The sequence below is a fragment of the Trachurus japonicus genome, chromosome 20 (assembly GCF_045865225.1).
Source record: "Trachurus japonicus isolate A0001 chromosome 20, Traja_1.0".
Lineage (NCBI taxonomy): Eukaryota > Metazoa > Chordata > Actinopteri > Carangiformes > Carangidae > Trachurus > Trachurus japonicus.
In genome coordinates this window covers 14,699,832-14,713,985 of record NC_140926.1, presented here as the reverse complement: position 1 = coordinate 14,713,985, position 14,154 = coordinate 14,699,832, and the positions used below count along the sequence as shown (strand labels likewise).

Genomic DNA, 14,154 nt, shown 5'->3' with positions numbered 1-14,154 from the left:
CGTCACAGTAACTGCATAGGCACCCATTGGAGTAATGTAGAAACTCTAATTAAATTGAGGCACATCACTGCATTGATTTGTATGTTTACAAGGACAAAACAACAACTGGTCATATTCATGGATAAAAATTCCTTTAAACTAAAATAAATGTAATTTATATTCATTCCAGTTAACATAGGCCTAATATATTGTTTAAACTAGCTACTGAATATCATGGTATCCAGGTGAGGGCAGCTGATTTGTTGAGGCTTTGGTTTTGACAACCTCCAGCCCTGAAGACCAGTGCAGTGTTGGGAATTCCCCCCTTGTGTTTTGTGTACTGAAACAGCCTGTGTGTGTGTGTTTGTGTGTGAATGTGTGTGTGCACATTCACATTCTTGTGCTTATCCCTCTTGTAGTCCTTTTTGATCTTTCTAAAAGGGGCTTCAAGAAAAATCCATTCCCAACTCGGGGCGAACTGTGGCTGGTGTTGAGTTACTGGAAATCAATAAGGCCTTTAGCAATCAGGTGGAAACCTTAAAAAAATGAGGGAATAGATTTTTTTTTTTTCACACATCAGCTCACATTAAATGATTGATTTCCTATCCAGTGCACTCAGCAAACCTGGGATTCACCGTGGAGAAACCCAGTAAATGAGCCATTGCTCTGGTTCATACTCTCCTCCAAGCACAGTTTTTTGTGAACAGAGCTAACGTGCACTTCTTAGAAAAACACAAGACTCATTTGATAACCCCCCCCCTCCCCTCCAATAAAATGCATGCAGTATCAATGATCAAACAGACTTTCCTGGTATCCATATCCTGTAGTTTCCTCTGAAAATCATCTTCAGGGCATATCACATGATGCCCATGTGCACTGAGACTAGAATAGAAGCTGGGGATGTCTTTGATTCTTGAACCGTAGAAGAAACTAAATCAAGATCAATTAAGAGTGATCTGAATCAACACTAAATAAAAGGGATTTCATGGCTAGTTAAATGTGAGAGGGAGAAACTGTGTCTGCAGTTCAGTGCTGTTTTGATCATCTGAACTTACTTGCCCTTGCCACTAAACACTGAAGTCCTGCTGGCAATAAGACGTCTATGTAAAATAGCAGGTGATTGTCTTTACCTTCATATCATGTAAAACATCAGGTCATGGCATCATTTAACAGCAGAGACCTTTCAGTGATGTGCAAAGACACAGGATTATCATCTGTATCTAAGATCTACTTTAGGTTCTATCTTTACAATATTAAGTATCCTCATACAAAACCAGAAAGAGTGTGTAAGTGTTGTTGTAAGTAATCAAATGCCTGAGGCTTGACAAGTTGTTTTCTATATATATACAATTATTACAAAATGACTATAAATAAGTTGATTTAAGGAGAGTTTGTTGTTACAGGAACATCTAATTTAGAAAATTAGACCTGTACATGTCATCTAAATATCCTGTTCCCTGGAGCTGCAGAATGAGGGGGGTCTTCACCAGAGGAGACTGGATCACCACTCTGGCTCTGAACTCCCTGTTCCCACTGCAACAGAGATAAAAGAGTAGATGTCAGAATCTACAGTTTGTTTTTGTATCATCCAATAGTTTTCTGTTACTTGTTACCTGGGAGTGAAGCTGATCTGTAGACACTGGCTGCAGCTGCTGACATGGAGCTCCTTGGGCCTGAGAAGCCCACAGTCTGGAGTCACTCTGAACACACAGGGTTCCCCTTCATCTGTCTCTGCACACAAACAAATAATATGATGTGAATTTTGATGTTAGAGACAAAATTTCCTTGGTAAACTCATTGTAACTGTATAATATCAGACAGCAATTGTTATATTTTAAACTCTCTGATATTAAAATTACTTTGGAATCCTCTATACCGCTATAAAAAATGAGTGACAGAGACCATATATTTAATAGCTGGCATTCAACAGTTTATAATTCTAGCTTGTACTAAAAAAGAAGATCTACACAAACCAGAGCCAAGTTAATCAAAATAAAGTCTTTAAAATGATACCAAGCTTTACCAATAATTGATCTCCAGTATGTGTGGGCTCCATGATTGTAGAGGTTAACTTCTATTGTTTCCACATCCCCCACATAGCAGTTCCCAAAGTTGATGCTGTGGGTGGACAGACGCAGAGTGGACAGATCCAGACGGGCACGGAGAGGCACCGTCTGATCGGAGCAGAGGAAATGAGTTTTTGAAGGTCAAATATTTTGCAATTATCTACTTAATAATTTTATTTTTTCTCACTTGTAGCCTAAACTAATTTCTGCGGTGGAAATTCAAATCAGTCTCTGACCTGCAGGCTGTTGTTGCTGTAGTGAATCAGAAGGTTTTGCTGGAACTTCAGCTTCCTCTGCCCGCTGGCGTCCTGGATCAGCGTCACACCAGGAGGGACTTTCTCGTCTGCCCGGTCCACGTGATCCAGAAGAGGCAGAGAGCAGTGGAACGCCACTTTCACCTGCCGTTCACAGACACGAGGGACGGTGAACACAACACCTCTAATGTAATTATACTTCAGATTCAGGCCAGGGGGTCCCCTCTCCTCACCACACCTGCATGCTCTTCTGTGGTTGCAGCACCAGAGAGTGACCGTCGCCGGTGGACGGGTTGCTGGAGGGGCTGGTCCTGACTGGAGGCCGCGGCTTGAGCACTACGAACGGAGGCTCAGTTCCCAGCCTGAAGTGTAGAGGCATCTCCGAGGTGTTTTTCAGTTGAAGTGTCCGTGTGATGTCAAATTCCCGCACTCCCAGCTGTGGAGCAAATCAACCGCTAAGTATGACTGATCAGAAATACTGTACAGTGTACACCGTTGGGACTAATACCTCATGCATGCATGCATCCCGCATGCCAAAGCATTGTTTATTAGTGTTGTAGATTTCTCGGACCGACCTCTTTCTCCGATTCTGCCCTCAGTAAATCACCAGCCGAGGCTCGAAACTCCAGCACCCCGTCGTCCTCTTCCATCTGCACTAACAGCCTGCAGCGACGGGGAGCCAAGAGGAAGATATGCAACTTAATCAGACCACCTCTGAGCAGCTTTCGCCTAACCTCAGCTGATTTTTAATTTAGGAAGCATAAATGGAGTTGGATGCATCAGGGGTTTTGAGGACATAAATAGTATGATTGTAATTGCTTACACTGCAGGCTTAACGGCTGCTAGTAGATCCAACCTGACAGGCTCCAAATCCAAACCATGAGCTCTTCCAACTTTCCCCGGGACACAGGCGGCCATCTGTAAACACACACAACACAATGAGGGAGTACAATGTGCCACTGAGTGATATACAGTACCGTTCACCTTTTCCAAGCTTTAACATTGAAAGATACTATTTTATAAATTCAGCATGTTACCTTAGAGTCTAGACTCACGAAACCCAGAGCTAATCCCACACATCTGGACTCACAAGATGAATTGGAAAGAGTCAAAGGAGTGAAAGATACATGGATTGTGCCGCTGCTTTTTGCTGCAATCACCTTGAAATACACCCCAGAAAAGGAAATACATTACTGATAGACAGTTGTTTTAATGCAGTGTTTTAGTGGTAATGGAAACGTATGAAGCTGTAATCTTATAAACATACTATTTGCTGAGGCGTGATGCAGAAGGGGTAATCTGAAAGGTTGCCCACATGAGGTCGGATGTGGACAGAGAAGAGTTTCTTCTTTGCAGGAGAGGGATAAAGACAGGTTTCCTTTTCATCGCAGTCATCCGTGGGTATATATTCCTCCTCTTCCATCTCCTGAACTCAGTAGGAGAAAGACAATTTGAGCCAGTGAGAGAATAAAAAAACACACCATGTGGGTCCAGTTACTGGCATTGTAGCCATAAGAATTTCCCAGAGGCCACATCATAAAAATCATTAAAGTTTATGTTTGTGTGTCTCTGCTGTGGTGTTAAATGCACTTACATTCTTGCTTTGGCGGGAGGGGCTCATGGTGCTGGAGTCTGAGCTGTGAATTCTTTCCCAGGCTGGTTGAATGTCCCCACTGGGAAGCCTCGTTGCTCCACTCATCACCTCATTGCCATCAGCATCTTTGAGTGGGAAACCGCCTCCATATGCCACCACAAGGTCCACCAATTTATGGTCATTCTGATCTTTGTTAAATGTCTCCCAGTCCATGCGAAGATCTGGCAGCACATAAAGATTTAGAAGATGATATGACTTAATTAGCCAAGGTACAAAATCCTGATAGCAGACCACACATTCAACGGACAAACATAATAGTGGTTCCACTGAGTCTTTTTTTCCCCTAACGCTGACTCTGTTTCTAAATACTGCTCCTATTCTTCCAGTTACTGTTGACCCAAAAGACAGGAAATATGCTGGTCCAACAATTTTTCCGCCTGGCCAGGATGTTTTAATGATTATACTTACCAATCATGGTGGGGTTGTTGATGCGAAGAGAACGAGACACTGTGTCACCTCCAGATAAATGAGTGCCAAATCTAATGAAGGAAAAAAATCAAAAGACCTTTGATTCTGCTGAAATGATGTCATGTCATTGTCAAATACGCACAAGTAATGATGGATTTAATTGGAGAAAGTGGCATCGGTACACACTGTATGGTTGGACCCAGGTTCTGGTCGTTAAGTTGTGTGCCTGTCATCTGGAAGTAGAGTGGGCATCCTTTGACTGTCATTTGCATGGGAATGAGCCGGGGCTCGAGGTCCCCGACCTGCAGGTGGAAAAGGCAATTTCACCATTATTCACCAGTCCACAACAAGATTAAAGGGATAGTTCAACATTTTGGCAAATTGGCCCATTGCCATAATCCTTATAGTTTTAGCAATAGGTTTGTTACCTTTAATTGTCGGTGCAAGCTATTTTTAGAACGGTGGAGCAGAGCCGCAAGCTGCTCAGAGCTACGCTACGGAGGCTAATGGGATTTCTTGGTTTCCCTCAGCAATCCAACAACTCCAAAACGCTCTCGTGGACAAGTTGTGACCTGCACATTCACCATGCTATGAGATAATAAGTGAAACGTTATGGCAAATGCAGATACTGCTTGCTGAAAAACTGCGGTTTTGCACAAATTTACCTCTAAAACAACTCTGTCTCGTAACATTCTGTTATTATCTCATAGCGTGGTGAATGTGCAGGTCACAACTTGTCCACGAGAGCTTTTTGGAGTTGTTGGATTGTGTATTTGATGAGTTTGATGAGGGAAACCAAGAAATCCCTCCGTAGCGTAGTTCTGAGCAGCTCGCGATTCTGCTTCTGCAATAGCTTGCACCAACAATTAAAGGTAATGAACCTACTCCTAAAACTATAGGGATTATGGCAATGGGCTAATTTGCCAAAATGTTGAGCTACAGTATGTTAAGAGAATACAAACATATGCGGAATCTACTAAAATTACGTCATACTTTGCATATGAGATTATCTCTGTATTCCCCCCACATGCCAGTGTAGGCGGTCACATCCACAGTGAGGGTCTGAAATGGTGCCAGCGTCCCCGTGTTTGGCAGGACAAAGAAAGCTGCACCTTTTCCATGACCCAGCAGGCTGCTAACAAACTCTGACAAAGAACAGAGAAATAAAGAATCACTACTAGTAATGCTGGGGCCCAATAGTCTAAGACTCATATAAATTATAAATAAACAATAAAAAGCAAAAGCATACCCTCATGTGCTTTCTCTTCTACCCTCTTAGCTTGGACAGAGTGAAGCGGCTTCCTAACATAAGCGGTGTGACACAATCTGCAATCAAGGTGCAGCCTGTGTCATATGTAAGGTGCAGTTAAGTGACTTTGTTGTATATTTGTTGCATGTCAGTGAGATAACTGCTTTACCTTTTCTCTGAATGGTTGTTTGGCTTGGAGGCATGGCAGTTGAAATACTCTGCCTCTACAGTGAAAGAAGCAGGGATACCAGTTTGATTGGTCATAAGAAACTGCTTCGTTATGGCTCTCTTCAAAAAAACGTCGTCTCCAAAATCCAGCACGAGTGTTGAGGGTTTCTCACCCTCTGTGGTAGAGCTAAAAGCAAAGGACAGTGGTAATATTTTGAGCAGTAAAGCATCAGTCTGTGCAACTGAATTCATAAACACTTTTGAAATAGAGGGATGTAGCTGTGCGGTGTGGAGCTACCAGACATTTGGCAGCGAGTACGACACAGTGAGTTTCTTGGTTTTGGAGGCCAGGATTCCAAGAACAAGAGGAGAGTTCATCTCCTGGACCTCACAGAGAGCAGCCACCTCCGTCAGCTCCAGCTGGACAGAAAAGACACACAAGAGAATAAAACATCAAACTTCAGAAGACAGAATAAGCAGACCAGACACTAAACATGTTAATTTTCTCTCTGTGGTGTTATGTCTTGTACGTTTCAGGTGTGTTAACAATCTACTTACATCTGTGTGAGAGGTAAAATTCACTGTGACCTCCGTGCTGGCATTTGGTCCCAGAGTACCAGAGGAGGGCTCAAAACTGGCTGTACACAGTGAGGCCTGTTTACCCTGCAGCTCAGCCTGGTGAAGAAAATATCCAAGAGTCATCACCACGGTATAATTGTGTGAAAAGACATCCCACTTGTCAATTTTGTCACTAACCTTTTACACTATACAGATTATAAACTGCTAACACACACACACACAGAGATAAAGGCTTGTGGTGCAGTGGTGCAGCGTACCGTCCATCTGAAGTCTGCAGGCAGCAGAGTCTGGTTGAAAAGAGTGACAGTGGCCTTGGCAGGAACTCCAATGTAGAGTTCAGAGAGGATCAACTCACAGTTTAGCAGACACACCTGAGGCGACTGCACATCTGCTCTCACTGACAGGTGACTGCAAATTAACATACAGCTCTGTTGTCAAAGGCTGGTCCATCCACACTAATTATTACAACAGCCTTTAAGGGAAAACATGTATATTTCTCCATGATGAATCTTCAGAAGAAGAGATGTAAAGTTTTATATAACTGTGCATCCTTACCAACCAGTTCCATTCTCCACCAGCAGCTCCAACTCTGTTTCAAGATGCTGACAGAAACGTGGCCTGAAGAACACGTCCACACTGTAAGAGGCCAGGGGGGGCAGCACACCTCTGCAGGGCTCCACTGATATCTAAACACCAATACAGATCAGAGATTACAGAATAAAGGAACAAATTATCAGACATTTTATCTTATTATGGGTGTATGGTCATATTAGTCCACTGTACCTGAAGGTCTTCGTGCTCTTGACTGTCCTCAATTGCCCAACAGGCCTCTAGGTGGGTGCTGTTAGTGAGGAGCAGGGTGGTCTGTGCCTGCTCCCCAAACCTAATGAGCCCAAAGTCCACACTGGGCACATTGAAGGTGACTATGGGACCCTATTGAAAATCAGATGAGGAGCATAAAGAGATCACAGCTCACTAACTATATGTCTCAAAAAGAAACTCTTATCGTGAAATTTCACAACTCTTATTGTACAATTTATGTACATTTAGTTATCACTTGAGTTGCTGGTTTTCTGACAGTGTTATGTTTTTTTTTCTTGCCTTGAATGACACTTCCACAGCCAAGGTGACAGGCTCGTGGCAGTGCTCCACGTGGCAGAGCAGACTGGTAACAACCTTCCCTGGTTTCACTCCAGTCACAGTTAGTTCAAAATCAAAGGCTTCGTTCTCCTCTGGGCACAAATACACACAATCAGTCAATAAAACATCAAATCAAACAACATTAAATGCTGCGCTGGGTCTAATGATGTATTGTGTGACACACCTATTCTGCCAGCAGAGGGCTCTACTTCTATTATGTGGCTGCAGTTGCTCATTCTCTCCCACTGAAAACAGATGAAGGTCTTGCTGTGGTTCCACATCTGATACACGACAAATAGAAAACACACATTTGTGTAACTGTAACGCTCACAGACAACATATTGATTTGAATGAATCAAACATCAGACAGTGGCTTAAATCACCCTAAATTGCCTGTGGGTGGTTGTGCAAATATAAATCTCCCCAGGTATTACAACAGCGTACGGCTCCAGCAGGACCTGGTATGGCTCTGTTGACCCCTTGACCTCTATCTCCATGACGATGACATCGCTCACCTTGGAGCCAGCACAGACAGGCTGAAGCGCTCTAGATTTTCCATACACACAGAGACACAACCCAAAACCTTGATGAATAAAAAGCATGCATACTTGTGTTGTTGTCTGTACATATTAAAATTCAGAGTTTACAGGCCTTTAACACTGTATATAACTTCACCTGTTTTCACTAGGCTCTGGTGGCAGCTGTGGGACATCCCTCAGTACTAGGTGACAGACACTGTGGTAATCCTTCAACTTCAGAAAACACAAACATTATGAATAATTTAATAACATGGCTTTCAGGCTGGAAACTTAACATATAACAAGTACAGCATTTTAGTAAGCGCTACTAGTGATGCAGTGACCCCTGATTCTTGTTTTCTGTCATGGTTCATGTATACTGTCTACCTCTTTAGGACAGAAGGTAAACAGGAACTCTTGGTCCTGGCAGGGAGCCAGAAGGCCTGATGGGGGGCTGACATGGAAAGCGTCATCTGTGGCCAGGTGGGCCTGGATCTGGAACGGTACAGGGGTTTCTCCTGGAAGCAGAGGATGCAGGTTGGGCTTCAAGATCTGCCAGTGGAAAGGCAGCTCCAAGTGGCTTCGTCCCCAGAGAGAGAGAGAGAGAAAGAATCAAATAATTCAATTGCAACTTGCAGTCACACTTTGTATTGATTGTATGTGTAGATGCAAAGCTTACACGTTGTTTCTAATAATGAGTCTTTTCTGTTGCACAGAGTGAGGGTTACATGGGCTGAAACGGACAAAGTGGTCTGCAGTGAGGTCATGCACTTCCCCGGCCACAGGAGGCTCATTCTCCCCGGATATAGACACAAGCTCAAGAGCAATCAGCTGGCCCTCACCTGGAGAACACACATATATCCAATAAGTATATTTAACCATATACTGTAGTAGAGAACTTTAAATCATTACTTATTTGGGAGAAACATCTCCCAGAAACTCCACCGATGACTGAAATGATTTACCTTCAACGGAAATGTCTTTCACCTGGCAGTTGTCACAGACAATAGTGAAAACCTGACAGCTTCTCTGTGCAGTGCTGGGAAAGAAAACCACCTGCAAATCCACACACACAAATAATACGACATGAATGCGAAACACATAGAGTTGCATTGAAATAACACTGGTGCCTCAAAACTGGGACTGAGATAGCTTTCTGTCATTTTCAGTCAGCGCTAACAATAACTGCAGTTTAAACCCAGTTGTGCCTCTGGAAGTGTTGCAGCTACAGATCATAGCTCTCTCCTCCATCACTGACCCACCTCCACCACAGTGGCCTCTCCAGGCTGCAGGACAAAAAGAGACGGGCTGACTGCGAAGGGGGGCTGCTCGGAGAAGTATGTCCTGGCCACGGGCTGCATGAAGAAAAAACAAAAGCTGTCAAGCAGGAGAAGGTTTTTCACAATTAAGATTACTAACACAGATACCATGAGTTACCCTGAGGTTCGAGGCTGGCCACTGGTTCTTGGGGATTATGCAGAATGTCCCGGTGCTGAGACCAACGTTTTGGCACAGAAACTCAACAAACTTGACTCCTCCAATCAAACAGTAACCACAGTCTAGGACTTTAGGTACTGCACAGGAATAAGGGAGAAGCATATAAACGATGCATGACCCAGTAAAGCACACAACACGGTAACAACTGCAATGAGACTCACAGGTGAGTATTGGAGGGGGTCGTGCGGCTGCGATGGGAACCACGAGCAGATGCTCAGCCTGGGTTTCCACGATTATGAAGTCCTCATAGTCTGCTAGGGAGTCTGGAGCAAACCGCACCGTGTACTTACAGCTCATCCCAGGGGCAACAACACCACCCTCACCAGGGAACCTCCCTGCCAAACATCAAACCTGATCATCAAACTTAGATAGAAGATATAAAACTGCATTCACTTGTGTGCAAAACACAATCATGCTGTTTGTTATAGCTGGGGTTGCTTGAATTGAATTCACATACGTTTGTGATTGTATTTGAGACATTCCTTTTTGATACAGTCTTGACACGTTTTATATATTATTTTTGGTATAAAGAGGATGTGACTGTATAATTCCATCAGAACTGAAAGGAAGAGCTCACCCAGGCCGATGGAGAAGTAAGGAGTGGTGGGAGGGATGACTCGGACATGACGGCTTGAGGAAGTCAGGTTCTTCAGCTCCAGTGTTGTCTTAGACACGACAGGACATGTTATGATGCATCATCTCATGGGAGAAGGTGCCAAACTTTAGTCCTGCATGCTCTGAATTCTTGACACTGAGGTGTAAGTCACTGAAACATACCTCATAGACATGTCCCACATTGTAGTCAGTGAAAACCACCACAGATGGTATCGCCAGGAAGACTGGGACAGGATTATCACTGGAGCTTTCAGACAGAAAGAGAACAAACAAAACAACACCTGAGTATTCTGTGTGTTCACAGTAGAAACGGTCTCACAGGAAGCGGTGAGCTAGGTGACAGGCTGACACCATAACATTTTTCAAAACCACAAAGCAAACATTTCTGTCTGATGCTCAGATCAAAAATGGGGCTGAACTAATAGGACCGAATCAGTTCTTATTAAAGACTATTTTAAACCAGGCCTGAAAATAGTCATGTACATACGGACAGCACATAATATGAACCTAATATTTTTGCAGTCTTAGTAAACTGCAGTGTCCTACAGTTAGCTGTGATGAATAGCGTTTTTATCTGCAAGCAAAATATAAGGTGCACAGTTGTTTGCATTAAGGAAAAAGGCTTTTGTGTTTGCAGTTACTATTGAAGAGGGATTGTCTGAACTAACTTGTATTTTGTCAACTCTAACATGTACATGATTCTCATGTGATTCACTGTGTCAGTACTCTGCCTGTTTATAGTTGTTGCCCTGCGACAAAATGATAAGTCAGCACATTCCAGGTACCTTTGCTCCTCCACCCCTTTCCTCTTATGTTCTGCCTTCACTGCTCTGGTCCGGGGGTGGATGAGGGACATGCCGCCATGCTGTGCATTTGGAGGGAGGAAGTGAGGATTGCACAGGAAACGCTGTCGATCTTTCAGTTTCTGAAGTTTCTGCCATGCCTCTTCCTTGTCCTTAGCACTTGGCTGCCCCCTCCACTTTGGTTTGGTTTGATTTAGTTTCTGAAACACATGGAGTGTTGTGGACAGAATTCAATCATGTTTTATATTCTGCATTTATAGTGCATTGATGTAATTACAACTCACTCCATCCATCCCAGAGGAACTCAGAAGCTTGCCAAATCAGAATTATCTTTAATGTCAGTTCTCAAAACTCACAGGAACGCTTGTTAACTTAATTTTCATTTAATCATTTTATGTCCCTGTTGTCTCCATTGTTGTTGTCTTTTGTTTCTGTGATTCATCTACTCTTTTTACTGTCTTAATTAGGATTTTGTAATTGTATTTGAATAAGTAAATATATAGCATAAACTGGTACAGTAAATTATTCATGGCTTAAGTATTAATCTTGTTGCTTCTTATTCCTCACCTCTCTGGGGGTCTTCTTCCTCTTTGGGGTATCTGAGCTGGACTCAAAAGTCAGGCTGAGATCTGACTCATTCATTTCAGCTTTTTCTGAACGGGGCATCAGTGTATAACCATCATCCTGGGGCTCCTTGGTCGCATGCATGGTGTAGGCGATAGTAGCTTTGGTAGGATTTGGTTTTTCTGACAAGGAAAAGGTAAACACCGACTCAGAACATGCTCATTAAAGATTGATGGTCGGTACCTAAACGGTTAAGGTACCTGCTGCTGGTGCTGATGCTCGAACTTGTGGTTTTTGTACAGGTAGATAGTCCTGGGGTGAAATCAGGTTGTTCATTTCGAGAAGATCTTTGTCTTCATACCAGGAAAAGGCTGAGCTGTCTGAGGCTGCAGCCTGAGCTTTGGCCTGGGTTATATGGCTCTCAAGCATGTCTGCCTCTTGAATAAGACGGTTGTAATCAGAATAAGCCTGTGTTATGAATAATGAATGAAAAAAAAAGAATCAGGTGACAATGATAACTTACTATTTATTTTCATAGTACTCTTGAATTGTGAAACATACAATCCATTGAATGACAGTGTTAAGTTACCTCTTCAAGCTCTTCAACATATTTGTCATGGTAGCTGCTCTGTCCACTCTTGGTCTTGATGAAGGTGGACAAAGTGTCTTTCCCAATGACGTCTTTTGTGTAAATGTCTTTGAAAATGCTCGCGAATACGTGAGAAATGTCCTGAAATTAAATAACAATATTAAAAAAAACAAGACAGCTTCAATAATAGCGGTGATTTACACCTTGTTTAGTGAGAAGTTAAGAGTGAACAAGCTTTTGTGCATCCTACCTGTGATTTTTCTGAGGCAGATCTGTTTTCGCTGGCCTCTAGTTTCTGCAGCATCGTCGACATTGCAGCTAATGCTAAATGTTTAACTTGCCAAACAGCTCATTTAGCGTTAGCAGGGTCACTTTGAAATACTTTGGTTTATGAGCAGGTAAAGTCGATGTCAAAACCCAAACAAGTGGTGCGTTAGTAAAACGCTAAATATACACACACGGCTCAAGTTGTGACTACAACACAATGTAAACGAGCTACTTGTTGCTTGTTGTCAGCCATGTTTGTATAGATGTGGTTGCCATAGCGACAACCAAACCTCTCAGGCAGACAGACAGGGGTAATAATAATACATCCATGACAGGGGTCCAAAGCAGGAAGTCATCGCAAGACTTTTGAAGTTTTATTTTGTTCCCCCACAAACCAATCACTTTTCTTTATTTCTTTTTAGTGTACATTGTCTTTTTTTTTTCTTCAACATTGGTTAATTATAACACACAAATAAAATTCACAGACAATTTTTAGTTATCATTTAGGCTAATACATTTTCTTTTAATTCATATTTTTATACATAGGTAATAAAGTAAAGTATCAAATAATTATTCATATAATTTATTAGGTTAAGCAGGGCTTAATTGGGTGTGAAATAAGCAGTAGCCTACATGAATTTCATTCTGTTACACTTTAATGACCACATAGGCTAGTCATTAACAGGACAGGAATATAGGTTTTCTCTTGTCTTTTTGTCTTTGTCATCAAATGACCAAATGAGCAAGAATATTGTCTGTGAGCCCTACACAGACATTTTGTCTTGATTTGATCGGTTAAATAAATGGCAATAGGCTACATGTTCTTGAGCTTTAGAACATGGAAATAAATAGTGAAAAACAGAAAAAGGAGTGCTTCTTTTAAGGGAAGAGTAAAAAACCATCAAGGTGCTACAGGGGTGTTGAATAGCAACAAAAAAAGGAAGATGGCCAAGGCACTCTTGAGGTCCAAAAGTTAAAAAGCCTTTAGGCTATTGAAAGTGGCTACATAGTTTAAAAGTAGAAAAACTGCACCTACACGTTACGGCACCTTTCAATAAAGGCTTTTTAACTTTTGGACCTCAAGAGTGCCTTGGCAATCTTCCTTTTTTTAAAGGAAATAAATAGTATTGTTAATTAGCACACATACTGTTCTTTGTGGGAGTAAGGTGTGGCTAAATACCTGTTACCCATGTGACTTGTGCATCAAACTTCATTCAAAGAGTTATGAGTGCTCCTGCAATGCAGAAATACAAATAGTGACTGAAAAGCTTCATGTACACACAGCTGGTATAACCTAATGGTGTCATGCGAAGTGTTTTCAAAGCTACACAGAGCTCAGGCAAAGCATTTGTTTGTACATAAAAGACCAGTGGCTGCAGGAAAGAAACAATGCTAATGAAATATAAAATTCACAAAAACAGTTTCAGAACTCAAGATTGCAAATTCACCCAAAACAAACTCTTTGACTGTGCTGATCAGCTCATGCGGTGCTCAGATGGGGTTCTCAAAGAGGCGATTGTTGAGCTCACTTTGTAGCTCCTCGTGGTTCGACAGACAGAGCAGTATTTTTTTTTTTTTTTTCATGAGACTTGCCCCAGCACGAGAGTTCATAGGACAGAACAGGCTGGCAGACACTGATAATAGAGAGGCACAAAGAGGGATCTGTGTAAGCCCTCAGATATGACGTCCTAACAATGAACAGCAGCTTGTGGAGCAACGAACAAACACTATTCACCTCCTATTATTTCAAAGCAATCTGCCATGTCCGTGACACCAAAATAATTCACAGGGCAGGCTACAAAGT

The 14,154-nt window shown here is 42.4% G+C and overlaps 1 protein-coding gene across 1 annotated transcript; it reads right to left on the bottom strand.

Moving 5' to 3' along the window:
- Positions 1-1,294: 1,294 nt before the first annotated feature.
- dlec1 (DLEC1 cilia and flagella associated protein) lies at positions 1,295-12,639 on the bottom strand. Its single transcript, XM_085762799.1, has 37 exons — positions 12,334-12,639; positions 12,084-12,224; positions 11,755-11,962; positions 11,498-11,676; positions 10,913-11,130; positions 10,290-10,374; positions 10,090-10,177; positions 9,674-9,847; positions 9,453-9,589; positions 9,278-9,370; positions 8,981-9,071; positions 8,695-8,857; positions 8,403-8,595; positions 8,173-8,249; positions 7,881-8,043; positions 7,682-7,778; positions 7,459-7,589; positions 7,122-7,290; positions 6,913-7,039; positions 6,615-6,765; positions 6,337-6,453; positions 6,077-6,198; positions 5,780-5,965; positions 5,611-5,687; positions 5,355-5,506; positions 4,548-4,663; positions 4,362-4,432; positions 3,894-4,114; positions 3,567-3,725; positions 3,337-3,459; positions 3,123-3,217; positions 2,875-2,962; positions 2,538-2,735; positions 2,282-2,443; positions 2,003-2,153; positions 1,593-1,710; positions 1,295-1,512 (listed from the first exon to the last, which is right to left on the bottom strand). Exons 1-37 carry the CDS (start codon positions 12,394-12,396, stop codon positions 1,389-1,391), a joined length of 5,028 nt encoding a protein of 1,675 aa, XP_085618925.1. The 5' UTR covers positions 12,397-12,639; the 3' UTR covers positions 1,295-1,388.
- Between the last annotated feature and the right edge of the window lie 1,515 nt (positions 12,640-14,154).